The sequence below is a fragment of the Macaca mulatta genome, chromosome 5, assembly GCF_049350105.2.
Source record: "Macaca mulatta isolate MMU2019108-1 chromosome 5, T2T-MMU8v2.0, whole genome shotgun sequence".
NCBI lineage: Eukaryota > Metazoa > Chordata > Mammalia > Primates > Cercopithecidae > Macaca > Macaca mulatta.
Window position 1 is genome coordinate 3,331,563 of NC_133410.1, and position 27,960 is coordinate 3,359,522.

General features: G+C 43.4%; 1 protein-coding gene across 2 annotated transcripts in view; it reads left to right on the forward strand.

The window, feature by feature from the left end:
* The window catches only part of HTT (huntingtin), a 166,768-nt gene that overhangs the window by 75,808 nt on the left and 63,000 nt on the right, over positions 1-27,960 (forward strand). For both annotated transcript variants that reach the window (XM_028848247.2, XM_078003004.1), the window contains 10 exons: positions 3,710-3,836; positions 6,444-6,571; positions 9,606-9,716; positions 18,084-18,161; positions 18,672-18,895; positions 20,165-20,243; positions 20,392-20,553; positions 23,637-23,692; positions 24,586-24,734; positions 27,318-27,454. In XM_028848247.2, the coding sequence (XP_028704080.2) occupies positions 3,710-3,836; positions 6,444-6,571; positions 9,606-9,716; positions 18,084-18,161; positions 18,672-18,895; positions 20,165-20,243; positions 20,392-20,553; positions 23,637-23,692; positions 24,586-24,734; positions 27,318-27,454 (1,251 nt within the window). The remainder of the gene's footprint in view (positions 1-3,709; positions 3,837-6,443; positions 6,572-9,605; positions 9,717-18,083; positions 18,162-18,671; positions 18,896-20,164; positions 20,244-20,391; positions 20,554-23,636; positions 23,693-24,585; positions 24,735-27,317; positions 27,455-27,960) is intronic.

The window sequence follows — 27,960 nt, forward strand, 5'->3', positions numbered from 1 at the left end:
ACCCCATCTCTACTAAAAATACAAAAAAATTAGTTGGGCGTGGTGGCACATGCCTGTAGTCCCAGCTACTTGGGAGGCTGAGGCAAGAGAATTGCTTGAACCTGAGAGGTGGAGTTTGCAGTGAACCTTGATTGTGCCACTGCATTCCAGCCTGGATGACAGAGTCAGGCTCTGTCTCAAAAGAAAAAAAAAATGTGACCATGTGTTTTACAGCTCCTTTGGTATCATCAGTCACTGTTACCCCTAAGAGGGAAATACCTAGCTTTAGTTTTAGGTTTCCATCATTAGCCAAGAAAGCTCAGAATTGGTTTTCCTGGCTAAAGTACCTCATTGCTGTCTCCTTAAATCTTAGTTAATGGCTACTGTCCTGGCTAGCATAGTTATAGAGCATGTCCATGGTTGTAGAATGTTCTGCCAATCTCAGGGACAGTTTTGCTTTTCTGTGAAGCAATAAAATCAACTTCAAAACAAATGTTAACTGTTTGCACAATGGATTTAAGATAGACCAGTTCACATACTTTTTTTTTTTTTTGAGACGGAGTTTCACTCTTGTTGCCTAGGCTGGAGTGCAATGGTGCGATCTCAGGTCACTGCAACTTCTGCCTCCTGGGTTCAAACGATTCTCCTGCCTCAGTCTCTAGAGTAGCTGGGATTACAGGCATGCACCACCACACCCAGCTAATTTTTTTGTATTTTTAGTAGAGACGGGGTTTCACCATGTTGGTCAGGCTGGTCTCAAACTCCTGACCTCAAGTGACCTACCCGCCTTGGCCTCCCAAAGCGTTGAGATTACGGGCATGAGCCACCACGCCCAGCCTAAGATAGACCAGTTCACTTACTGTTATATCTGTTTACTCTCTCTTTGCTGTGTCTTCTACCTTTAAAAATCTCCCCACTAACTTCCCATTCTCCTTTAGCTGCCATCAGTCACTTCCCTTCTCTGCAAACATCTCTGGAGAGTCTCAGCCTCAGCCCACAGAGCTTCCCACTGCTCTGAGGTGGACCTTGTTTGTAAGACTTCTTGGCCCTCTTGGCCTGGACCCTGTCTACTACTTCAGCCATCCTTCCTTAACCATCGCTAGTGGTTTTTGTTGCCACCCTCCATAGCAGCGTTTCCCTTCCAGATCATGTCTTTACATCTCTGGGCACTGCTCTGGTCCTGCCTGCCTTTCCCTCTCTGTACCCTGCAGGCCGCTGCCGCCATCTTGAGTGTCCTCTTCACTTGGCTTTCAGAGGGCCCACAGAGTTTCCCACTGCTCTGAGGTGGACCTTGTTTGCAAGACTTCTTGGCCCTCTTGGATTACTGCACTAGCCTTTTGTTTTGGAAACAGCATTTTTTAAAAAATTTAATTTTATTTTTTTGAGTTAGGATGTCACTCTGTTGCCCAGGCTGGAGTGCAGTGTCATGATCGTAGCTCGCTGTGGCCTTGATCTCCCAGGCTCAAGTGATCCTTCTGCCTCAGCCTCCTCAGTAGTTGGGAGTACAGGTGTGCACCACCATGCCCAGCTAGTTTTTTGATTTTTTTTCTTTTTTCTTTTTTTTTGAGACAGAGTCTCACACTGTCGCCCGGACTGGCACAATCTTGGCTCACTGCAACAACCTCCACCTCCCAGGTTCAGGTGATTCTCCTGCCTCAGCCTCCTGAGTAGTTGGGATTACAGGCGCCTGCCACCACAACTTTTTGTATTTTTAGGAGAGACGGGGTTTCACCATGTTGGCCAGTCTGGTCTCGAACTCCTGACCTCGTGATTCGCCTACCTCAGCCTCCCAAAGTGCTGGGATTACAGGCATGAGCCACTGCTCCCAGCCAGGAAACAGCATTCTTGAGATAATTCATATAATTCACCCATTTAAAGTATATAATTCATTCTCTTTAGTATGCCCACAGAGTTGTGCAGCCATCACCAGAATCAGTTTTAGAACCCACAAAGGAACTCTGTACCCTTCACCCAAAACCTTCCATGCCCCCAGCTGCAGGCAGCCACTGACCTACCTTCTGTCTCTGTGACTCTGCATCTTCTGGACATTACTGTGGATGGGCTCATACAGTCAGTGAGCTTGTGACTGGTGCCTTCTACCAAGCAGGGTTTTCAGTGCAGTAGCCTTTCTTTCTTCTTTTTTTTTTTTAAATTGAGACGGAGCTTCTGCCTCCCAGGTTCAAGCGATTCTCCTGCCTCAGCCTCCCAAGTAGCTGGGACTACAGGCCCATGCCACCATGCCTGGCTAATTTTTTTTTTTTTTTTGTATTTTTAGTAGAGATGGGGTTTCACCATGTTAGCCAGGATGGTCTTGATCTCCTGACCTCATGATCCGCCCACCTCGGCCTGCCAAAATGCTGGAATTACAGGCGTGAACCACCACACCTGGCTAACCTCTCATGTACTGTCTGCGGTTCTTCCCTGATGCCTTCCAGTCCATGCACCCGATTGTAGCCCCTCATCCTATTATGGTTTAAGGTGACTGTCTTAGTCACCATGGGTTGCCATAACAAAATACCATAGCCTGGGTGGCTTCAACAACAGAATTTACTTCTCACAGTTCTAGAGGTTAGGAAGTTCAAGATCTAGGACTTTCACCTTGCCCTCACATGGTGAGGGGGTGAGGGAGCTCTCTGGTGCCTCTTATATGTGGACGCTAATCTCATTCATGAGGGTCTGCCCTCATGCCCCAGTCACCTCTCAAAGGCCCCACCTCCTAATACCATCACCCTGGTAATTAAGTTTCAGTGTATGAATTTGGGGGACTATAGACATTGAAACCATAACAAGCACTTTTCTAAAAGATCAGGGAGTGAGTAAGTACCAGAGCTAGGACCTCAATTCCACCTCTCGGTCATCTTGCCTTCACTCTGCTCCATGATGGCTGCCTCCTAGAGTGATGGGAGCCTCCATGTTTTATATTCTCTCATGTGTTGTGTATTGGAGAGAGTTCAGACTTTATGAATACATCTGGATTTGTTGACTTCTAGCTTTGCTGGTAACCAGCTGTGACCTTGAGTAAATTACTTCATCTCTGAGCCTGTTTCCTCTTTTTGAAAAGGGAGTTTAAAATGCTGTTTTGGGTTGGGCATGGTGGCTCATGCCTGTAATTCCAGCACTTTGGGAGGCTGAGATGGGAGGATCACTTGAGCTTGGAGTTCGAGACCAGCCTGTGCATCATAGTGTGAGATCCTGTCTCCTCAAGAAATTAAAAAATTAACTGGGTGAGGTAACGTGTGCCTGTGGGCCCATCTACTCTGGAGGCTGAGGTGGGAGGATTGCTTGAGCCTGGGAGGTTGAGGCTGCAGTGAACTATGATTGCGCCCCATCCCGGGTGGCGAGTGAGACCCTATCTCAAAAAAAAGAAAAAAAAAATGCTGCTTTGCACCCCTTTCTCATGTCATGGTGTCATGGCTAACATCGAATGCCCTGGTTGTTTGCTGTTGGAAGGCGTGGGCCTAGGGGCTCCCTGAGGACTCCTTCCATCTTCAATTCGTTCTCTGTGTACCTGTTAGCAAGTTGTGGGCCAGTCCCTGCCATGTACCATTGTGTGGGTAAAAGTAAATAAAATGTGTACAGTGTCTGAACTGTACATATAGGGGTCCAAGAACAAAATGAATGACATGGGTTAACTCTTTCTAATAAATGGTAAAACCAAATATTCTAATTTTCAGTTTTGTTATACTTCCATCACATGTTTTTGTTTTTTGTTTTTGTTTTTCTATTTTAGGCAGCCTTGCCTTCTCTAACAAACCCCCCTTCTCTAAGTCCCATCCGACGAAAGGGGAAGGAGAAAGAACCAGGAGAACAAGCATCTGTACCGTTGAGTCCCAAGAAAGGCAGTGAGGCCAGTGCAGGTAGGAAACAGTGTGGGGAAGGGAGGGACAGGAGTGCAGCATCTGTCATGTAGCAACATAGGATTTAAGTAACTTGGTGTTTTAGAGAAATATAATACACATCAGTAAAGTGAGAGAAGGTTTCTCCAGGTGCGGTTCAAGATATTAGAAACTAATGACTAATATACACAGACCACCTTTTGGTCTGAAGCATCTCTAAGTGCCACCTGCTGACACGCAGCCCCTGCAGCCTCCAGGCTTCCAGCCCCAGCACGGAGCCTCACTCTCCTGTGCTTCCCTGGTTGCAGGTGAGGGCTGGAGAGGCCTCCTGATTTTCAGTAAGGGAAGTGGTGTAGATGCTTAGGAATAGATATAGTGAGTGAAAAAATTGATTCTGATATGTCAAAATTTCTGATTGGAAATGGAATATTTACATTTGGAAGAACTAAAGGAGAGATAAAGTGGGGATAAAGTCATCTGAGTTGGAGGAGCTTAAACCATGCACAAGTTTGGAGGACCTTTTTTTAACCCATGAAAAGGTCAGAACAGAAGGGGCTAGGATTTAGTTGTGACTGCGGTTTTTCGAATTCCCATCCATACTGCTCTTGGAGGGCAGTGGCAGGGGCAGGAGAGGAGCCTGGCAAAGCATGAAGTGACTGCTGCTGCCTCTGCTATCTGGGTCGCCTGGCTGCCTGTCTGTACAGTCTCCCTCCAAACCCATTCTCTCGCTGTCTCTTGGTGCCCAGGGGCCAGTGATGGTTCTCCCGTTTGTTTTGTGTATATAGCATTTATATCAAGGCTATTTATTTATTTAGAGACAGAGTCTTGCTCTGTCGCCCAGGCTGGAGTGTAGTGGTGCAATCTCGGCTCATTGCAAGCTCCGCCTCCCAGGTTCAAGCAATTCTCTTGCCTCAGCCTCCCAAGTAGCTGGGACTACAGGTGTGCACCACTACACCTGGCTAATTTTTTGTATTTTTTTTAGTAGAGACAGGGTTTCACCATGTTGGCCAGGATGGTCTTGATCTCCTGACCTTGTGATCCACCAACCTCAGCCTCTCAAAGTGCTGGAATTATAGGCATGAGCCACTGCACCTGGCCTATTTATTTATTTTTAATTGACAAAATTGTATATATCTATAGTATACAACATGATGTTTGAAATATGTATACATTGGCCAGGCGCAGTGGCTCACACCTGTAATCCCAGCACTTTGGGAGGCCGAGGTGGGCAGATCATGAGGTCAGGAGTTTGAGACCAACCTGGCCAGCATGGTGAAACCCCGTCTCTACTAAAAATACCAAAAAAAAAGTGAGCTGGGCCATGGTGGTGTGCGCCGGTAGTCCCAGCTACTTGGGAGGCTGAACCAAGAGAATTGCTTGAACCCAGCAGGTGGAGGTTTCAGTGAGCTAAGTTCATGCCATTGCACTCCAGCCTGGGTGACACAAGGACACTCTGTCTCAAAAAAAAAAAAAAAAAAAGAAATACATATGCATTGTGGAATGGCTAATTAACCTATGCATCACCTCACATACCATTGTTTTGTGGTGAGAACACTTAAAATCTACTCTTTCAGTGATTTTTCTGCATCTGGTACGTTGGTAGTAACTGCAGTCACCATGCTGTACAGTAGATCTCTTGAACTCATTCCTCCTGTCTATGAAATTTCGTATCCTTGACCAACACATTAAAGGATTTTTTTCTTGAGACAGAGTCTTGCTTCTTCACCCAGCCTGGAGTGCAATGGCACGATCTCATCTTTGCCTCCCAGGTTCAAGCGATTCTCCTGCCTCAGCCTCCCAAGTAGCTGGGATTACAGGCACGTGCTACCACACCCGGCTAATTTTTGTATTTTTAGTAGAGATGGAGTTTCACCATATTGGCCAGGCTGGTCTTGAACTCCTGACCTCAAGTGATCCACCTGCCGTGGCCTCCCAAAGTGCTGGGATTACAGGTGTGAGTCACTGCACCTGGCCTAGAGCGTTTTAAAAGATGCTCTTTTCTAAGGTTTGACTGTAGTACAGGAGGAAGATTTACCTGTTGAAAAACCTCAGCCTTTACAAGTGTAAAATTATCAGTATATGACTGTCATCTTTCTGATGAATTAAATAAACTAAGGACTCCAAGTCAAAAGTCTTCAAACTGGAGTAGAATAGTTGTATATAGTGCTTGGCACTTTAATATTTAGTATCGGTTTAATGATAATGTTTGTGCCCTTACTTTCTTTAAAACATTTTTACGTCATCCCTGTTTGATTACTTGGTGTGCTCATGAAGTTGTTGGCCACTAGGGAATCTTAGGCTCAGAGAGGTTCTGGAATTGGTCAGTGGTCCTTGAATTAGCCGCTCCTATGATTCTCTAACTGATTTCTCAAAAAGCAAACAAGCAACCACAGCAAAACAGCTGTGCACACCACTCTTCTTATTTTGTTATTGTTTTAGTACTTAGGCCGTACTTACGTTTGTTAGTCAGTTTCTCATTACTTCTAGTTAATCAAAAGATCAGAGGTAATATTTGAGTATTTTCGTACTAGAATGCTTTAAAAAAAGTCATTATTTCCAGTAATCTCTTTAAAACTTGGCAAGTTATTTTGATCTAAAAGTTTATCTTTTGTGTGCACATTTTTAAAGCTTCTAGACAATCTGATACCTCAGGTCCTGTTACAACAAGTAAATCCTCATCACTGGGGAGTTTCTATCATCTTCCTTCATACCTCAAACTGCATGATGTCCTGAAAGCTACGCACGCTAACTACAAGGTATGGGCCTCTGCATCTTTTGAAAATATATATGCCCACATACTTATGTCTAATGGATCGTTGATGTTTTTCTTATGATTTGTAGGACGTATAAGCCCTTTGAGATATGAGTTACAATTCGTGTTTTCAAGTTTGTCTTTCAGCTTTGTTTATGATAGCATCTATCATACAGGTGTTTTGGATTTTCATATTGTTTGTACTCACAGCTAAGATTGATTACAGTGAGAGAGCTAGGATGTGCAGCCAGGTTATTGGGGGAAGTGGCCTCGGTGGAGTCTGGAGGGATCTGTGTACAGGCTTCCTTCCCTCCTGTGAGGCTCACACAAAAATACAGCAACCTGCTGGTCCTGCAGGTCCCCTCTGCCTAACATGAGCCACAATTCCAGACTCACAGAAGCAGGCGTTCAGCATAAACCATGTGTTTCAAATAGTCTGGGCGTTGTGAGCCACTTGTTATCAGCTAGGGAAAGTTTTTATGTCAGTGTAAGGAACTGTTGACCAGATAACCCCAAGAGCCGGCCTTTCTGTCTAGGGATGTTTTAGTTTTCTAGTTCATTTTTTTTTTTTTTTTAACTTTAAAATTTTCTATTCATCTGCAGTTTGTTAGATATGAAGTACGCATCTAATTTAATTTTGGTTTTGGTTGTCCCCAATGCTGTTTACAGAAGAATTTTTTTGCACTAATTGGCTTAAGTTACTTACATTCTCATAGTTCTCTAGTTTCATTTGCCATTTTGTTATATCAATCTATCTGTCTGCTCATCTATTAGAAGCATCCTTTTTTTCCTGTTTTAGACAGTCTCGCTCTGTCCCCAGGCTGGAGTGCAGTGGTGCAACCATGCCTCACTGCAGTCTCAACCTCCAGGGCTCAAGTGATCCTCCCACCTCAGCTCCTGGGTACCTGGGACTACAGGCATGTGCCACCATAGCCAGCTGCTTTTTACATTTTTTGTAGAGACAGGGTCTCCCTAAGTTGCCTGGGCTGGTCTCAAGTTCCTGGCTTAAGTAATCCTTCCTCCTTGGCCTCCCAAAGTGCTGGGATTACAGGCGTGAGCAACTGCACCTGGCTAGAAGTATACTTCTTAGTTATTATAGCTTCATGGTATTTATGATGGGATCAGTTCTCCTGTTCTTTAGAATTTTCTGGATATTCTTCTTTGTTGATTTTGGGATGTGAACAATAGAATCAACTTCTACTTGTAGGTTAATTTAGGGAGAACTTATACCTCAGATGTTAAGTTACCCTGTCCAGAATGTGGGATGCTTTCCTATTTGTTCAAAACGTTTTAAATTACCTCAAGATTATTTCACATAGCTCTTGCACATTTCTTGGTAAATGAATCCTCAGGTATTCTTCTGTTTTTGTTACTAATAGATACTTCTCATGGTGGTTTTTTTTTTTTTTTTTTTCCTGAAAATCATTTGTCAAACTTATGTGGCTGCTTTTCTGAAGGATGTTTGATAATTTTGGAAGATATAAAAGTCTTCATATTTTACAAGGTTTGGAGTCTCTTTAAGCTGCGTGGTTCTCACGTCAGCTCCCAAAGCAGAAGACGGCATGTCGAAAAATGCCATAGAGAAGCTACTTCTTTTCCACCTGTTTTCAACTCATATCATCTTGAATTTCGGGGCACCTTTCTATGCTCCTAGTGCTTGCTGTCTGTTTATTATTTTCCTTCCTGAATACCCTGAACTCCAGCATGTTCTGCTGTAATTCTGGCCTCCCTGGCGTCTTGGACTCCTGTTTCCTTTGCTCTGTCATCCCCGCGGTCAGCTCCTGCTGCGCAGCTTCTCAGCTGAACTGTTTGGAGTGGCTGGCGGGTCTTGCTGGATCTTTGAGTATTGCCTCTGGTTTCCTTGGTTCCTTCTGCTGAGTTGCTCAGCGTCTCCACTCCCCATTTCTCGTGTGGCCCTTCCTGCTCTCCTCTGATTCCTTTTGTCTTCCCTGGTTTCTTGCTTTGGTTTTCAGTCTCCGCAGAACTTTTGCCACTCTTCTGAAAACCCTGAGGCTTTTTCATCTTAATTCTCATTTCATGACCTCTTTTCCCTTATTTGAGAGGTAGACCTTCCCATGGTGAGCTTCTCTTTCCAGAATTCCATGTCTTCTTTTCCCTCCCACTTACCTGTTGTCCAGGAGAGGTCAGATTGCTGTGCGCATTGGAGAAGAACCCTTTCTTCCCTGGGCTCTTCATTTCACATGACATCACCACATCACCTCATCCCTTGGACCCTCAGTGGTGGCACTGCTGGATTTTTCTTTCCTTTGGCTGGCCTTGGGGCACACCCAGGTTGACCCTAGCTTAGTCATGGTATTTAGATCAACTCACATTTTCAGTTTCTGTGTCTGTCTCTTGCCTGCTTCTGACTTTGCCCAGAGAAAGCTTTTTCACAAGGGTTCTTAGATTTACGAGCACCTTCTTTCCTGAGGCAGTGTTTTTGCCAATATTTATTTTCCTAGTCAGTCTCGCCTTACCTTTCTTGTTATACATGATGTCTTTGGTCCTGACCCATTCTCTGAGTCTGTAAAATAGAATTGCTGTATAATTTAATTACATGAAATCCTTTAGAATCTTAATACATCTTACACCAGGTGTAACATTTTATGATATCCAAATTGAACAACCCTGTGTGAATTTGACAGTGATTTCTCCCAGGGATCCTAATGTATAAGGAATAGGACTTTGTATTTTCTATTTTTTGATATACCACATACCAGATACTGATCATGATGGACATTTAACCCTTTTTTTCTCATTAGGAAAGAAAGTTAGGAATTACATCTTTCAGTAGTGCCAGTGTGACCTGAAAGATGCCTTTGAAAGAGTAGTTTTTGTATAGCTATCTGAAAGGAATTTCTTTCCAAGATATTTTCCCAGTGCTGACAACAAACACGCAGACACGCCCTACAAGGTCAATGTACAGCGCCGCACAGTGGAGGCGTCTGCCGCAGCCGTTAATGTTTGTATCTTTGGTTGTACTTTACGAGATCTTGACGGGGCCAGTAACCGTGTGTTCTCTCCTTCACCTTCTCAAGGTCACCTTGGATCTTCAGAACAGCACGGAAAAATTTGGAGGGTTTCTTCGCTCAGCCTTGGATGTTCTCTCTCAGATTCTAGAGCTGGCCACACTGCAGGACATTGGGAAGGTCTGTGTCTTGTTTTGACGTGCGTCCTCTGGGCTGAGTTCATCTAGGATGGAGTCCGGTTCTCCAGGGTGCCTCCGGGAGACTCCTCCCTGCGCCACGGACTTGCATCACAGGACCCGAGTCTGACTCTGCCTTAGCCATGAAGTTTGGGGGGAAGGTTCTATTTGTATTCTGTTTTTGTCTGTTATCACGTATTAGCTTAGACCCAGTTTAGTTTAGAAAATTAGTGGGTTTAAAAATGTGTTTATAGAGTCCTTTATTTCTTAATTTGACCTTTTCAAGTGGAAAGGGGCAAAACAGACAGATGAGGGGGCGGGGCGGGAGGTGTGACTTGCTCTTTTGTGCCTGAGGAAGTAACAGAGCTGGGGTTGACAGTTATATTCTCTGGTTTTATGTCCAGGAATTTCCCCTGCCGCACCCCTAGTTGATAGCGAAAATGTTCAAAACTATGAGAAAGTTAGAATGCTGTGGTAAACACTCTATTATGTACACACAACCCAGCTTCTGCAGTTGTTTGCGTTTGGCTACGTTTCCTTTCTATGTATATAGCCATCTCTCCATTTACCAGTACATCTTACTTTATAATGCATTTTAAAAGGAGTGACAGATGCCTCCCTCCACCAAATGTGTGTCTTCACGTGAAATACAGTATGTCTGATGCACTTCATTTGTTCTTATGTCTTTGAATCTTTTTATCTGGACATGGACACAAGGTTACCTAGTTTTAATCGTTACATATGTTAGTGCTTCTTCTCTGTTATTCCTCATGTTTTTCCCATGTATCTATTTAGTGTGCGCAGTTGTCATTTTTAATGGCTATCTAGTGTCCTGCTGTGTTGATACTCCATCGTTCCCTTAGAGTAAAACTTGTTGAGACTTCAGTAATGTCACCTGCTCAGTGAGACTTTCCTGGCCATCCTTTCAAAACTTGCTTCTCTCTGTACTCTCTTTTCCTGTTCATTTTTCTCTTTGACCCATAGCATCGTCTAACAGTCAACCTTAAAATAAATAAATAAATAAAGACTTCAGAGAAATGTCCAAATACATGGAGTCAGTTTGGGAATGAGAAATGAGGATTATAATCTGGGATGCATGGCATGTCCGGCTGCCAGTGCCTCTGGTGAAGGAAGGGGAAGGGGAAGCTGTTACTGTCAGAAAGGGAGAGAATCACACAGGCTCCCTGGAAGCAGAGTTCGTTGGCTCCAGAGGCTGAAAGCCAGAGTTGTCGTCATTCACTGGTGGAATTGTAGGCACCGGGCAGGTGTTCAGTTGAGAGTATTTTAACTGAATTGCTGCAGTCCTCCAGAATGGCTAGTGATAAATCTGGTCATAGAAACATGTATTCACGTGGAACATGCAAGCCATGCACAGCAGATATGTAAAGAATGTACAGGAAGGGTTTCTTCTAGGGTTGTTGGAAAGTCTTTGGAAACAGCTCTAACCTGGGGCATATAAGCATGAACCCCATCTCCCTTTGTGCTTTCCTAGTCCAATTTTGTCTGGGTCTGACAAAGTGATTTGATCCCTGTATCTGCAACTTTCACAAAACATACTATTTATTTATTTTACTTCCTTGTCTTTTCAGTGCCTATAGCAGTGCCTGGAAGATTGTGGAATTTAGTGAACATTTGTTGAATGAATAGATGTTCTTGTTAAAAATGAGTTTTAGTGTCTCATTTATCTTACATCCACACTGTGGTGGAGCCATATTAGCCCATTTCACGCCATAACTGGAAGCTGAAAGATGTGACATTCTTGGGGCCAGATAAGTCAGTGGCAGAGCCTGAGTTAAGTCTCATAGATTTTCTTTTTTCTTTTTCGTTTTTGGTGGCTAGCTTTGGTTTTATTTTTATTTATTTATTTATTTTTATTATACTTTAAGTTCTGGGTTACATGTGCAGAACGTGCAGTTTTGTTATATAGGTATACATGTGCCATGATGGTTTGCTGCACCCATCAACCTGTCACCTACATTAGGTATTTCTCCTAATGTTATCCCTTCCCTAGTCCCCTCACCCCGATGGGCCCCGGTATGTGATGTTCCCCTCCCTGTGTCCATGTGCTCTCATTGTTCAACTCCCACTTGTGAGTGACAACATGCAGTGTTTGGTTTTCTGATCTTGTGATAGTTTGCTGAGAATGATGGTTTCTGGCTTCATCCATATCCCTGCAAAGGACATTAACTCATCCTTTTTTATGGCTGTATAGTATTCCATGGTGTATATGTGCCACATTTCTTAATCCAGTCTATCATCGATGGACATTTGGGTTGGTTCCAAGTCTTTGCTGTTGGGACTAGTGCCACAATAAACATACGTGTGCATTTGTCTTTATTGTAGAATGATATAATCCTTTGGGTATATGCCCAGTAATGGGATTGCTGGGTCAAATGGTATTTCTAGTTCTAGATCTTTGAGGAATTGCCACACTATCTTCCACAATGGTTGAACTAATTTACACTCCCACCAACAGTGTAAAAGTGTTCCTATTTTTCCACAACCTCTCCAGCATCTGTTGTTTCATTAATTTTTAATGATCGCCATTCTAGCTGGTGTGAGATGGTATCTCATTGTGATTTTGATTTGCATTTCTGTAATGAACAGTGACGATGAGCATTTATTCATATGTCTGTTGACTGCATAAGTGTCTTCTTTTGAGAAGTGTCTGTTCATATCCTTTGTCCATTTTTAGATGGGGTTGTTTGCTTTTTTTTTTTTTTGTAAATTTGTTTAAGTTCTTTGTAGATTCTGGATATTAGCCCTTTGTCAGATGGTTAGATTGCAAAAATTTTCTCCCATTCTGTAAGTTGCCTGTTTACTCTGATGATAGTTTCTTTTGCTGTGCAGAAGCTCTTTAGTTTAATTAGATCCCATTTGTCAATTTTGGCTTTTGTTGCCATTGCTTTTGGTGTTTTAGACATTAAGTCTTTGCCCATGCCTATGGCCTGAATGTTATTGCCCAGGTTTTCTTCTAGGATTTTTATAGTCCTAGGTCTTATGTTTAAGTCTTTGATCCATCTTGAGTTGATTTTTGTATAAGGTGTAAGGAAGGGGTCCAGTTTCAGTTTTCAGCATGTGGCTAGCCAGTTTTCCCAACACTATTTATTAAATAGGGAATCTTTTCCCCATTGCTTATGTGTGTCAGATTTGTCAAAGATCAGATGCTGGTAGATGTGTGGTGTTATTTCTGAAGCCTCTGTTCTGTTCCATTGGTCTATATATCTGTTTTGGTACCATGCTGTTTTGGTTACTGTAGCCTTGTAGTATAGTTTGAAGTCAGGTAGCGTGATGCCTCCAGCTTTGTTCTTCTTGCCCAGGATTGTCTTGGCTATGCAGGCTCTTTTTTGGTTCCATATGAAGTTTAAAGTAGTTTTTTCCAATTCTGTGAAGAAAGTCAGTGGTAGCTTGATGGGGATAGCATTGAATCTATAAATTACTTTGGGTAGTAAGGCCATTTTCACAATATTGGTTCTTCCTATCCATGAACATGGAATGTTTTTCCATTTGTTTGTGTCCTCTCTTATTTCCTTGAGCAGTGGTTTGTAGTTCTCCTTGAAGAGGTCCTTCACATCTCTTATAAGTTGTATTCCCAGGTATTTTATTCTCTTAGTAGCAATTGTGAATGGGAGTTCACTCATGATTTGGCACAATCTCAGCCCACTGCAACCTTTGCCTCCTGGGTTCAAGGAATTCTCCTGCCTCAGCCTCCAGAGCAGCTGGGATTACAGGCACCTGCCACCATACCTGGCTAATTTTTTGTATTTTTAGTGGAAACGGGGTTTTACCACATTGGCCGGGCTAGTCTCGAACTCCTGACCTCGTGATCCACCCACCTCAGCCTCCCAGAGTGCTGGGATTACAGGCTTCAGCAACTGCGCCCAGCCAGATTTTCAGATCTCCCTCTCTTTGCCCTAAACCACTGTGCTTAATAAGAATTCTTTAGTGGCCAGCAGTCTCCATGTGTAACACATTGTAGCAAAATGGAAAATATTACATGTTTTAAATTTGAGTGTGAGATATACTGAAATAAAAATCATCTAAATGAGATTCTTTAAATAATAAGATTTTCTTTTTTGTATGTGGGTTTTTTTTTAACATTATTATTATGACTGTCGTATATAGAAATGGCTGTTTTCAACTACAGTCAGTGAATGTATCAAATGCTGCCTTATCCAAATAATAAAAGTAAATGATTAACAAGTCACAATTTAGTGAAGATTGATGTTAGTTGATCTTTATATTCCTGAATTAGCCACATGGTTGTGTGTGTGTATATATGTTTAGAGGTACATATAGATAATAAGCTCATCTCTGAAAATTTTTACATTTGGCATAAGAATAACTGGATAATTAAGCATCTTATTCTCTGGCCTGTGTCTTTACAGTTAAAGGTAGATTTACTCACCTCTCCTTTTTTGTTTTTCTCAGTTCATCTTTTTTGCTATTTCATGACGGAGGCCCATTTTACCTTTCTCGTATATCCTTTTGTTTGTACTTTGGAAGCCTCACCTGCTTAATTGTTGAGTTTTTAATCTGTGGTCTGTTAGAGGAGGATGTGTAGGGTAGAAGCTTTCACAGGTTCTTCTTTGCACTTGGCCCTTGACTGTTTTGAGGAATCTCCCTCACTAACTCACAGCATAGCAAGGTTTGAGATCTCTTCTGCCACACAGCAGTTCCGAGGCAGCTGGAAAGATATGCAGATGCTCAGATTGTCAGGCCAGCCTTGAGATATACAAACTACTGAGCCTTATCTGTGACCTTGCTTAGGTGAAGGCATCAGAGCCCCTGCACCGACATGTGTAGGCCTCTGGATGTGTGCGGGGCTGGGTGTTGGGGTCTGAGCACAAGTGTAGCTGGAGAGGTGAGCTTGTTGTGGTGACGGGTATGAGCAAGTTTTCTTCAGACTTCTGTGAGTTTACCTCGTTCCAGGATTTAAAGGCACAGAGACCTTAGAATTAAAATAGAATCATTTTCTTTTTCTAAATAGCAACACTAGGAATAAAAAATAATAATTCCACATTCTTTACAGGTAATGTTTTGTTTTTCTTGTCTTCTAATCCTTATTTATTCCGTACTTATTTTTATACGTATTTGAAATGTATTATGTGTTGGAGTTTTCTTTTTGCATTATATTATACACGGTTTTTCATGTAACTCCTTACTGTTCCATTTTATATGTTTTGTCTGGTTTATTTTAAGACTTTATCAGCAAATCGGGAAACCGTCTCTACAAAAACAAAAACAAAAGCAAAAATAGTTGGCCACAGTGGCATGCGTCTGTGGTCCCAGCTACTCGGGGCTGAGGTGGGAGGATTGCCTGAGCCCGGGAGGTTGAGGCTGCAGACAACCATGGTCGTGTCACTGCACTCCAGCGTGGGTGACAGACTTTATACTGTCTATTTGGGGTGATTTGGTAATGATATGCCCTGATGTAGTTTTTTTATATCTTGTGTTTCTTGTGCCTGGGTTTATTGAGCTTGGGTCTGTGGCTTCATAGTATTTTTAAAGTTTGGAAAATTTTAGGGCATTATTTCCCCAAAGATTTTTTTCTGCCCTGTTCCCCTCCTTTTTTTCCTCTCTTAAAGGGGCTGTGATTTCCTGAATGATTGCTTAGTGTTGTCCCATAGCTTATTGATGCTCTTTTCAGTGTTTTTTGTGTTTTCTGTTTTCTATAGTTTCTATTATTGTGTTTGCAAGTTCTCTAACTTTTCTTCTACGATGTCTAATGTGTTGTTTATCTGTTAATCTATTGTTAATCCTGTCCAGTATTTTTTTTTTTTTTTTTGAAACAGTCTCACTCTGTTGCCCATGCTGGAGTTTAGTGGTACAATCTCGGCTCACTGCAACCTCCACCTCCCAGGCTCAAGCAATTGTTCTGCCTCAGCCTCCCAAGTAGCTGGGACTACAGGCACGTGCCACCACACCTAGCTAATTTTTGTATTTTTATTAGAGATGGGGTTTCCCCATGTTGGCCAGACTGGCCTTGAACTCTGATCTCAGGTGATTCATCCACCTCGGCCTCCCAAAGTGCTGGGATTATAGGCATGAGCTACCTTGACTGGCCCCTGTTCAGTGTATATCACTAATTGTGTGTTTATCTATATAAGTTTGATTTAGGTCTTTTAAAAATTTCTCCCTGTGTCTCTACTTAGCTTTGTGAACACAGTTGTAATAACTGTTTTAATATCTTTCTCTGCTAGTTCTAAGATCTTCTAATAACTTCCTGGTTCTCGGTGTTTTTGATTGGTCTATTGATGCTCCTTGTTGTGGATTGTGCTTTCCTGCCTCTTTGCATCGCTGCCAATTTTTGGTTGGATGCCCAACATTGTGAATTTTACTTTGCTGGATGCTAGACATTTTTGTGTTCACAGAGATCTTCTTGAGTTTTGCTCTGAGGTTAGTTGAGTTACATGTAGATGGTTTACTCTTTTGGGTCTTGCTTTATAATGAGTACTCTACCTAATGAACCAGAAAGTTCGGGTTTTCCAGTCTGCCTGCTGAGAACGGTGACTGTTTCTAGCCCTGTGTGAGTGCCCGAGCGCCGCTCCCTCTGATCCTTTCTGATGCTTCCCTCTGTGGCCTCAGGGAGTTTCCTCACACACACAGTTCTGCTGAGTACTCGAGGGGTCCTTCCCCGATCTCCAAGGCTCTCTCTGTCTTGTTCTCTCTTCTCTGGTGCTCTGTCCTATAAACTGTGGCTATCTTGGTCTCCTTAGATTCTCAGCACCTCTTCAATTCAGAGGGTTGCCTGTCCCTCCTCCTTGTGCCACAGCCTAGGAACTCTCTTAAAGAAGTGAGGTGGGGCAGCTGTGGGGCTCACTTTGTCTCTCGTCTCCCAGGGATCACTGTCCTTCATGGCTGATGTCCAATGTCTTAAGGACTCTGGATTTTGTCTGTTTTGTTTTTTGGTTGGCTTTGTTTGTTTCAAACAGGAGGGTAAACCCAGTTCCTGACTCTCATTGTGCTCAGTACTGGAAGTCTCGCTCTGTTATATTGGATATTAGTATTTGTAGCAGAGCCCTGGTTCCCTGGTACTTGGGGAGCTCTTGAAAGGCCAGAAACAGCATGCTTTCTCACCTTTCCCAGGGCTTCCGTTTCTGGTGCACACAAAGCATTCCATACACATTTGTTAAAGTTCTTTGTTAGACAAATAGTGATTCACAGGCTCTATTTGTAATTTTTTCAGTAAGCATGTATTAGATATCTGCTGGGAGCTAGTAGAAACAAAAAGTGACATGTGACAAATTCAATTCTGACAAGAACAACCTTAAACATTTAGAATATAATTTGAGTAAATCAGAATTTTAAAAATGTGTGGCCCTTGAATATTTGAAACCAACAAGAATCTATTGCTTATTAGTAGAGGATATTTTGTTGAACAAGTGGAGAGAGAGGCATTTTCAGTCTAACTGGTGTTGGCTTTTAGCAGCTGTTGGAAACCGGTTCATGATTAGCCAGGCAGTGGTGAAACAGGCTGTGCATTCTGAATGCCTAGATTGGTGGCACTCTTCGAGTTAGCATCTTCTTCTTTCTTCTTTTTTTTGAGATGGACTTTCACTCTTGTTGCCCAGGTAACAACTCCAGTGCAATGGTGCCATCTCGGCTCACTGCAACCTCTGCCTCCCGGGTTCAAGCGATTTTCCTGCCTCAGCCTCCCAAGTAGCTGGGATTACAGGTGTGTGCCACCATGCCTGACTAATTTTGTGTTTTTAGTAGAGATGGGGTTTCACTATATTGGTCAGACTGGTCTTGAACTCCTGACCTCAAGTGATCCACCTGCCTCGACCTCCCAAAATGCTGGGATTACAGGTGTGAACCACTGCTCCCAGCCCCTTCTTGATTCTTGTAAAGGACATTGGGTGCTGTACACCTTGTTATAGATGTTGATAAAAATTCTTGTGAGAATAGTAACGTTAAGGTAGTTGTTTGGTCATTTTTGTCTATCACTATAAGATAATTCTAGGACTGATTTGTGGTAAATCACACATTGCTGTATCATAGTTGTGTTCACTGAACATATTCAGGGGCTTTACAGATGCAGGGCTCTTAGCTGCTTTGCGCACTTCTGAATTCCTGCCCTGAGAACAGGACTGGATACCTAGTAGACGATAGGTATTTGATAACAGTTTAATGAATTAATGAGTGAATGAACAGATACGTAGGTATGTGAAAGAATGGTTGTAATGTATGTAACTTGGATTTCAAGACTTACTCTGTTCAAATAAGAAATGGAAAACTTTCCTCTGATTTTGCTCTACTATTTACACTCTTTAAATGGAAGTTATCTTGTACCTTTGATTTCTGTCTAGGATTCGTACAATAATGGGTCATCTCTGAGTCACTTACGGTCTCACTGTTCTTTCCACAGTGTGTTGAGGAGATCCTAGGATACCTGAAATCCTGCTTTAGTCGAGAACCAATGATGGCAACTGTTTGTGTTCAACAAGTAAGAGCTTCATTCTTTTCCTATTCTGTTAAGACTTTCAGGTATGACGACAAAATGCTGCTACTCCTTAAGCAGCAGGTGCTGGTGGCGTAATCAGCTGGGAGGATTGTGGGGTCCAGCATAGCACTTTTCGGCTCATTCCATGATTGAGCCAAGAGGCCGACCTTCCCGTCATTCCCCAGGAGGACGAGGTCTGTCATTGTGGAGAGCAAAGGACATCAGAAGCTCCCCTGCATCCTCACTCGTTAACTTCCAGTCCCTCGGGGTTTTTGTTTAGCGTGCTCAATCTCATTTAGAATCGCAAGGAAACCCAAAACTCTTATTTAAGGTACAAACAGCACTTCATACAATATCTCGCCGAGGTAATAATAGTGATTCACAGGAAGAATTTCACATTGTGAATCTTTGCTAACGTATCCAGTTATTTACAGATGGATTTGATATTTGTGTGGGAGATTCTTAAAGTGTTGTTCATGCCACGTTGTTTGTGCTTCAATTTTTTCACTATAGTTGTTGAAGACTCTCTTTGGGACAAACTTGGCCTCCCAGTTTGACGGCTTATCATCCAACCCCAGCAAGTCACAAGGCCGAGCACAGCGCCTTGGCTCCTCCAGTGTGAGGCCAGGCTTGTACCACTACTGCTTCATGGCCCCGTACACCCACTTCACCCAGGCCCTCGCTGACGCCAGCCTGAGGAACATGGTGCAGGCGGAGCAGGAGCACGACACCTCGGGGTAACAGTTGTGGCAAGAATGCTGTCGTTGGTGGAAGCACAAAAGAGCAAGCAGGAAATACTTTGTAAAAGAATAAAAACGAAAAATGTTAGCCAACATCTTCTAATAGTCTGCTGTATTCAAAGAACTCTAGGAAATATGGTTGATGCAAAGATGATTTAAGGCATAGCCCGGCCTTTCAAGAAGTGTGTGGCCAGTGAGTGAGATGGGCTTGGGACTTACACATCTCAGAGGTGGGGGTAGAGGAGGAGGAACACTGAGTGGGCTGAGAAGCAGCCAGCTTTCATTGCCAAAGTGTGTCAGCAAACCAGAAGGCAGTTCATAATGTCCCCACCCGTTCAAAGCACAGGCCCTGTAGAGTGGTGTGGCATGTGTTGGTGGCACTTTTCAGGCCTGTAACAAGGATGAAAGAACAGCTTCATTGCAGCACAGTAGTGCTGGTATTCAGAGGTGTATGAAGGTCATGGAAGCATCTTGGATATGTTACCTTGTGTTTTGTCAACTTTATGACTAGAAATCTCTTTTTACTTAAATTTATGTTTGTGTCTTTAATGCCTGGAATACAGGACTTCTTAAATTGCCATAAGTATCAACAGGTATTTGAGTTACTAATCTGTATAGTAGCAATAATAGAATCCCTTGTTTTTCCTTTTATAAATGTAATGATTAAATAGCTACAATTGAAACACTAGAGTCAGGAGTCAAGGAAAATACCCATGTTCCAGGCTGTATGTTAGTGATGTACTCACTGTGTATTCCAGTTTCAGGAATAAGTCTGTTTCAATGCTTTCTGTAACCATTTGGGGTATTAATAAGCAAGTGAGTGTATGCATGTTTGGGTTAATTTCATATATGTGTCTTAGAAAGGATATCATTGATGTAAATATTTTCAAGGCTTATCCTCCAAAAAAATCCTGTGATTTCTTCTAAATTACTGATCTTTTAAATGACCTTCACCTTTCTCTCAAGTCTCACTTAAGACTGGGCTGAGTAGTCAGTTTCCTGTAGCAGTAAAAAGCTCAGACTTGAGTAGCCTTCCACAGGTGACGAGACTTGATGGCTGTCAGGCAGCTGTAAACTGTAAATAGAGTGTCATTATCTCGAGAGGGTGATGCTGCCACACTGAGTGGCCTTTCAAGTTGTTTCTCAGTCTGACATGTTCTGATCGTGTGAATGTGAAATTGGTTTGAACAGGAGTATATCTGAGTGCAGAGGAGATTATTTAAAGATATTCTCATTGTCTGCTTCCCTTCTATTCCCATTTGGCAGATGGTTTGATGTCCTCCAGAAAGTGTCTACCCAGTTGAAGACGAACCTCACAAGTGTCACAAAGAACCGTGCAGATAAGGTAAATGGTGCCGTTTGTGGCGTGTGAACTCAGGCGTGTCAGTGCTAGAGATGAAACTGGAGCTGAGACTTCCCAGGTATTTTGCTTGAAGCTTTTGGTTGAAGGCTCACTTACGGATTCTTTCTTTCTTTCTTTTGTTTTTTTATAGAATGCTATTCATAATCACATTCGTTTGTTTGAACCTCTTGTTATAAAAGCTTTAAAACAGTACACGACAACAACATCTGTGCAGTTACAGAAGCAGGTTTTAGATTTGCTGGCGCAGCTGGTTCAGTTACGGGTTAATTACTGTCTTCTGGATTCAGATCAGGTTTGTCGCTTTTAATCTTTCATCCATCATACCTGTACCTAATTTAGTACAAATTACCCTGAAAGACACTGAAATCTACTTTAAAGAAATGTGAACTGTGTTTCCCCACCCCCCATCAATTGCTGCTGCTTATGTTTTTCATGCACTTAGCTAGTACAAGGCCCGGGGCATAGCCAGCCTCAGCAAGTCGGCATCCTTGCCCCAGCTCCCTGGACTCAAGGCTAACCTGGGGTTGGCTGTTAGGGATTTCCAAAGGTTTGTCCCATCCACTCGCCTCCCCTCCAAAATAAGTTTGAATTTAAATTGTGAGATTTAATTAAGATTTATTGTTTGGGGAACATTTTTGCAAAATCTAGAGAGTTAGTTTAAATGGATTATCAATTATGACTATAATTGATCATCTGCAGTTTCAGGCTATCTAACAGGTTAGCTTACCTCTTTAAAAAGGAATGGAATTTAGCCGGACAGTAACTGAGACCCACGCTCCTGGAGTCCACGTGGGAGCCGCGTGGCTCTGCACAAACAAGCATTTGCACTCTTCCCCTCTTGGCTGCGTTGCCCTCCTCCTGCAGTTGCTGTGGGCACTAGATTCTGGCTAGTCATGTCCCTTCATGATGCACAGTTTCCTCAAGATTCGTGCCAGTTAAATCACTGCCTTTTCATAGTCAAAATTTAACTGTCATCTTTGACCCATGATCTTGGGCTACTTCCTTATGTGGGGTAGGAATATTTTTGAGATAGAAATATTACACTTCTCTGTTTCCTTCTAGACAAAAATCTGTTAATTCTGTTAGTACCGTGACTCATCTGAAAGGGTCTGTTTCCCTAGGAGAACTGAGGGCACGTGGTCAACACTGATTTCCCACCATGGGTATTGAGGTGGGGTCTGCTTTTTTTTGTTTTGTCTTTTTTTTTTTGAGACGGAGTCTTGCTCTGTCGCCCAGGCTGGAGTGCAGTAGTGCCATCTCAGCTCACTGCAACCTCCACCTCCCGGGTTCACGCCATTCTCCTGCCTCAGCCTCCCAAGTAGCTGGGACTACAGGCACCCACCACTTCGCCTGGCTTATTTTTTGTAGAGACCGGGTTTCACCATGTTAGCCAGGATGGTCTCTATCTCCTGACCTCATGATCCACCTGCCTCGGCCTCCCAAAGTGCTAGGATTACAGGCGTGAGCCACCGCGCCCGGCCTGGGGTCTGCTTTTAATGAAAGAGGCATCTAGGGGTGGGCTTTGCCTTGGCTTGATGCTTTGAACCTTTGTTCACAAAACCTATCTGAAGAAAATCTGTCTCAGTGGGCCATTGCTCTCCTCAGGAAACATGCATTGGGAACTTCTTTTCGTTTCCTTTGACACTAGGAGGCTGCCTGGGGAGAAGCCCTGGTCTATGGCTATGGGCAAGCAGGGGCTGAGAGGAGCAGGCTCTCAGTGGGGCAGGGTACCCCAAGGGAAGCCAGAACCCTGATTTGTTCCATTCTAGTGAGAACAAAGACTACAGTCTACCTTTTCTTCAGAATTTCCCAGTTCTAACTGGGCATGGTGGCACACCTCTGTAGTCCTAGTTACTGAGGAGGCTGAGGCGGGAGGATCACTTGAGTCCAGGAGTTTGAGTCCAGCCTGCACAACATGGCAAGGCCTGTCTCTAAAATAATAGTAATAATCATAATCTCTAGTTCTAGCCGGGCACAGTGGCTCATGCCTGTAATCCCAGCACTTTGAGAGGCCGAGGCAGGTAAATCATTTGAGCTCAGGAGTTTGAGAACAGCCTGGCCAACATGATGAAACCCCATCTTTACTAAAAGTACAAAAATATTAGCTGGGTGTGGTGGCAGGTGCCTGTAATCCCAGTTACTTGGGAGGCTGAGGCAGGAGAATCACTTGAACCCGGGAGATGGAGGTTGCAGTCAGCTGAGATTGTGCCACTGTCCTCCAGCCTGGGCGAGACAGAGCGAGACTGTGTCTCAAAATAATAATAACAACCTGTGGTTCTGACTCGTCATGGGTAGGAACTGATTTTCTCATGTGGTAGTTACAGACTATGGTCTCCTTGGGCCTGTCTTTAGTAGGGAAAAAAGGCAACTCCCCACTCTAACATAAAATGGGTGGACTTGAATGTTTTATCAAATTCTTTCTTTAGTCGTTCTACTGGAGCTTTTTCTTCAATGTAGAATATTCTGTTGCTTTATTATATTTGTCTGCAATCTCCATGTGATATTTCCATGTTGAGGGAGGACAGCCTTGAGGCTCCCCCGTGCTGCCTGCGGCCCTGCAGGCATGTGGAATTCATCTTTGGCCTGTGCTTTCTTCTGGGTCCCGGTGCCCCTGCCCGCGAGGCTCATGTCCAGCTGCCCCTTTGTGGTGGTGTGAGGTCATTCCTGCTGTGAGCGCTCTGGTTTCATGTTTGTTCCGATTGCCTTTCATCAGCCGATCCCCTTTCTCCCAGTTCTTAAGATTCAATACAGTGACAGTTTTATGAACAAGAATAGAACTAGAACAGACAAGCCATTGAACTCTATGCTGATAATGATTTACCGAGCACCTGCTGTATGTTTGCATTCCGCGCAGAGGCTCTGAGAAAGCCGGGCCATGTGCTCCATGCTTTATCGGTGGAAGCTCCTCATCAGGTTGGGAAAGCAGACAGCTGCGTAGAATACCAGTGTGACACAAAGCTGGCTCCCGTGCGGCCCTTGCGTGTTGCCTCTCAGATGGTGGGAGGAAGAAGGTCGACTCCTTTGGGGATCTTATTACCAAACCAGTTTCAGGGAATCTGCTACCCTGTCTGCCATTAATGGGAACAGATGAGTCCCCAAGGTGTACTTCTGGGTATTGTCTGATGTCGCTTGGAATTTATTACTTGTTTTTCCAATGAGGTTTCGCCTCAGTGTGTAGTAAAGTTGTTGAGGGGATTCCTGGAGGTGTTCTACAGTTATCTAGGCTGATTTCAGAATAGAGTTATGCTTATAGTCCAATTTATCAGCTGTCAAGAAATTCATTTAAAATTTGTGCAGATAAGCAGGAGGAAAAGAAACCTGGTTTTTACGTTTTAATCCTATTATTGATGTAAAATTTTACTTTCCTTCCCGTAGGTGTTTATTGGCTTTGTATTGAAACAGTTCGAATACATTGAAGTGGGCCAGTTCAGGTAATAGCATTTTGTTATTTTAGAGTTTTTTCTCCTTCTTGTGTACTTACATGTAATTTAGGTTATTAAGATGAATGTTTAAACTACTGTTAGGCATTTTTGCTGTTTTCTTTAAATGGAAATCTGATTAACATGCTGTGCATTTTTGCTTCTCTTAAAAATTAATGTATATCTCAAGACTTGTTTGGAAGTAGTTACATATCTGAAAATTTCATATGTTGTCAGTTTTCATTGCACATTTCAAAGCATTTAATTATGTTGACAGATGGCGGAATGAAATCTTGTGGTGGAGCACTAGTTTTTAAATCTTCTTAGAGAAAGCAGTTTTTATATAAGGTTGTCTTTAGTAATTATTATGCACTTGTATTCTCTGCAGCTTTTTTTTGCTAGATGTTGAGGTTTTAATACTTCTTGCTAGTCCATTACAGGTTTATAATGATTGAAAGTTAAAATTCTTTAGTACCTGAAATACTTAATAAATACTGTAGTTAGGAAAACTTAGTGCAGAAGGAAAGTGTTCCCAGATTCCCTGGGGTCTGGAAGCATAGCGTTTGTTCTAATCACGTGACACCTCCACTGTGTTTTGGGGCAAGTTACTTTTTCTCTTTTGAGTTTCAATTTCTACAAGAGCAAAGGGGCAGAGAGAGCTAGGGAGATTGTAGCTGCTGTGCCTCTGTGCCGTCAGGTGCCTTCTACCTGCTCCCTCTGAACCTTTACACCTGTCCCGGCTCTGCACAAGGGCACAGATGGGATGCACTGTGGCAGGGATGGGCTTAGAGTAGATCACTGACACCTGTTAGCTTCATGTGCCCTCATGAATTATTTTATGTTGCTTATATTGATATGTATCTTAATTTTAAAAGAAAGGTCTAAATGGATGTTTTTGTTTCTAGGGAATCAGAGGCAATCATTCCAAACATCTTTTTCTTCTTGGTATTACTGTCTTATGAACGCTATCATTCAAAACAGATCATTGGAATTCCTAAAATCATTCAGCTCTGTGATGGCATCATGGCCAGTGGAAGGAAGGCTGTGACACACGGTAATGGGACACATCTTTCACTGTCGTCTTCAGTGTCACGATGTGCTTGGCAGTGTTCGTTTTCTTTTTTTTGTTGTTGTTTTTTTTTTGTTTTTTTTTTTTTTGAGACGGAGTCTCGCTGTGTCTCCCAGGCTGGAGTGCAGTGGCGTGATCTCGGCTCACTGCAAGCTCCGCCTCCCGGGTTCACGCCATTCTCCTGCCTCAGCCTCCCAAGTAGCTGAGACTACAGGCGCCCGCCACCACGCCCGGCTAGTTTTTTGTATTTTTAGTAGAGACGGGGTTTCACCATGTTAGCCAGGATGGTCTTGATCTCCTGACCTCGTGATCCGCCCGTCTCGGCCTCCCAAAGTGCTGGGATTACAGGCTTGAGCCACCGCGCCCGGCCGGCAGTGTTCGTTTTCATACACCCACTTTCAACTTTGTCAGTGGCGGCCGTGTGCGTCTCAGGCTCTGCATATGTGTCTGTGTGTCTGTGTATGTGAATGTACTGGTTAGAGACGTTTCAAAAGAGAAGAGAGCATATTCTTTACTCTCAGCAATTTGTAATCTTCTCAGGGAAAAAAAGTTCAAGAAACAGTAAGATAGCCTAAGGTACAGATAGATTCTGAATATAAAGTTCCTGTTCATTCACACGAAACACTAAAAGTTCTTCACCTGATCTTAGTCCAAAGGCCGAGAAGCGATGAAACACTAAAAATTCTTCAGTCGAACTTGCTGTGAATTAAATTTTGATCTCTCATCCAGGTGGTATTGGAGATACAGTTTGACTTGGGTTCAGGGCTTTCTGTTTTGCCTGATGATTATTTTGCTGGAGCTTAAATAAAGACAGGGCTCCAGGAGATGGCCAGCTGTGCAAGCCCCCAGCCTGTGGAAGGAGCTAGCCTGGTTTTATGAATGAGCTGTAAATCTTTCTTTGAGCTTTTTGAACTGGTCTTCCAGCATTGCCCTATTGACCCCTCCCTGACTCCTTTGCTGGAATCCGTAGGCTTTTGAACTTTGACAGGGACACATCCTAAGACCCTTGCAAACCCCTAGATGTGAGAATGGCACTACTACATAGAGTCTTTTCCACTCAGCGTGTGTGCAGAAGAACATCAACCATGCTGTGTGGCGAGGCAGGGCCTTGGCTGACCTCTCAGTCAAGGCCTTAGCTTTACAGAGCTAAGCCAGTTAGTCTTTGCCATGGCTTCACAATGGCTTCAGGTTCACACTGCCAAAGTATAGATTATTAAAGGCATAGGTGTTTGGTTTCCTGCACTTGGAGGGTCTTTGGACAGAAAATCAGTAGGCAGCCAAAGCCAGTACTTTGCGCTGGGAAGCTTGGTCGTCTGTGAGAGGGTCAGAGAGGATACCCATGTGTGCGCACCACCGAAGGGTCAGTGAGTCTCAGGGCTCTGCGTGCATGTCTCAGGGCTGGAGAGAGTGTGTCACTGAGAGGTCAGAGTGTTTGTGCGTGTGTGTCAAAGAGGGTTGCAGTGTGCCCTTCACTGAGGGGTCAGAGGGTGCCTCACGTGTGTGTATGTGTGTGTGTCACTGGGTCAGTGAGTGTTCTTGTGTGTGCATGTCACTGAGAGGTCAGAGGGTGCCTTTGTGTGTGTGTGCTCATGTGTGTGTGCGTGTCACTGAGGGGTCAGTGTTCCTGTGTGCGCATGACATTGAGGGTCAGAGTGTGCCTCTGTGTGCGTGTGCTCGTGTGTGCATGCGTGACACCTCCACTGTGTTTTGGGGCAAGTTATTTTTTCTCTTTCTCTTTTACTTGGTCATCTGTGAGAGGGTCAGAGAGGATATGGTCCTGTGTGCGCATGACACTGGGGCAGAGTGTGCCTCTGTGTGTGTGTGTGTGTTCATGTGTGTGTACGTGTCACTGAGGGGTCAGTGTTCCTGTGTGCGCATGACACTGGGGCAGAGTGTGCCTCTGTGTGTGTGTGTGTGTGCTCCTGTGTGTGTGTATGTGTCACTGAGGGGTCAGTGTTCCTGTGTGCGCGTGACACTGAGGGGCAGAGTGTACCTGTGTGCCAATGAAAGGCATTTCTTATTTTTTTTAATATGTGGTCACAGTAGACCAATTAATTTATTTTGACTCCTGTTTTAGACCAAAATAAGACCTGGGGTAAAGTCCCTTATCTATCTAATGAGAGAGTGAGTTTACTTAAAAAAGCATAATAATCCAGTGGCTTTGACTAAATGTATTATGTGGAAGTTTTTATTGTCTTTTCAGATGAATCAAATAGATTATTCTCGAGACCAGGAATGGTGCTGTTTTGGTTATTTGGGAAGTTTTATCATTTTCAAATTGACTTTTGAATTTGAGTCACCTTTTTTCAGAAGTGGTGTTAAATTACAGGAGCCCTAGGTTTTTTTTCCTTTTTTAGAAGCCATCACAAAATGATCGGTGTTCAGAGGAAAAGCTTTGATCTTCCACAATGGTATAATGATTGATAACCTTAATTCATCTCTTACCATAAACCAAGTATGTGTAAGGGTTTTCTTTATTTCTTGATATCATTTTGTAGATGTTGAGAGCAGTTTTCCAAATGTAATTTCCATGAAATGCCTGATGAGGGTACCCTTTTGTCCCCACAGCCATACCGGCTCTGCAGCCCATAGTCCATGACCTTTTTGTATTAAGAGGAACAAATAAAGCTGATGCAGGAAAAGAGCTTGAAACCCAAAAAGAAGTGGTGGTATCAATGTTACTGAGACTCATCCAGTACCATCAGGTAAGAGGAATGTGTGTTGGAACTGTCGTGGATACTTTATTGACCCGTACAGATGGAAGGAAGTGCCATGTGGTAACACTCACTGTTAACCGTGCTACTTTGAACTAGGTTTGAGCTTTCTGAGGCCTGGGGAGATGCTGGGGCAGCGGCGGGTGCAGGGGGAGGTGGGGGCGGGGGACAGGCGTGGTGGCAGGAGGTATCATTGGTGTTTATCCTTCCTTTTTTTTTTTTTTTTTTGAGATGGAGTCTCACTCCGTTGCCCAGGCTGGAGTGCGGTGGCATGATCTTGGCTCACTGTAAGCTCCATCTCCCGGGTTTAAGCGATTCTCCTGCCTCCACCTCCCGAGTAGCTGGGATTACAGACATGCACCACCATGCCCAGCTAATTTTTTTTTTTTTTTTTTGTATTTTTAGTAGAGATGGGGTTTCACCATGATGGCCAAGCTGGTTTCAAACTCCTGACCTCAAGTGATCCGCCTGCCTCGGCCTCCCAAAGTGCTGGGATT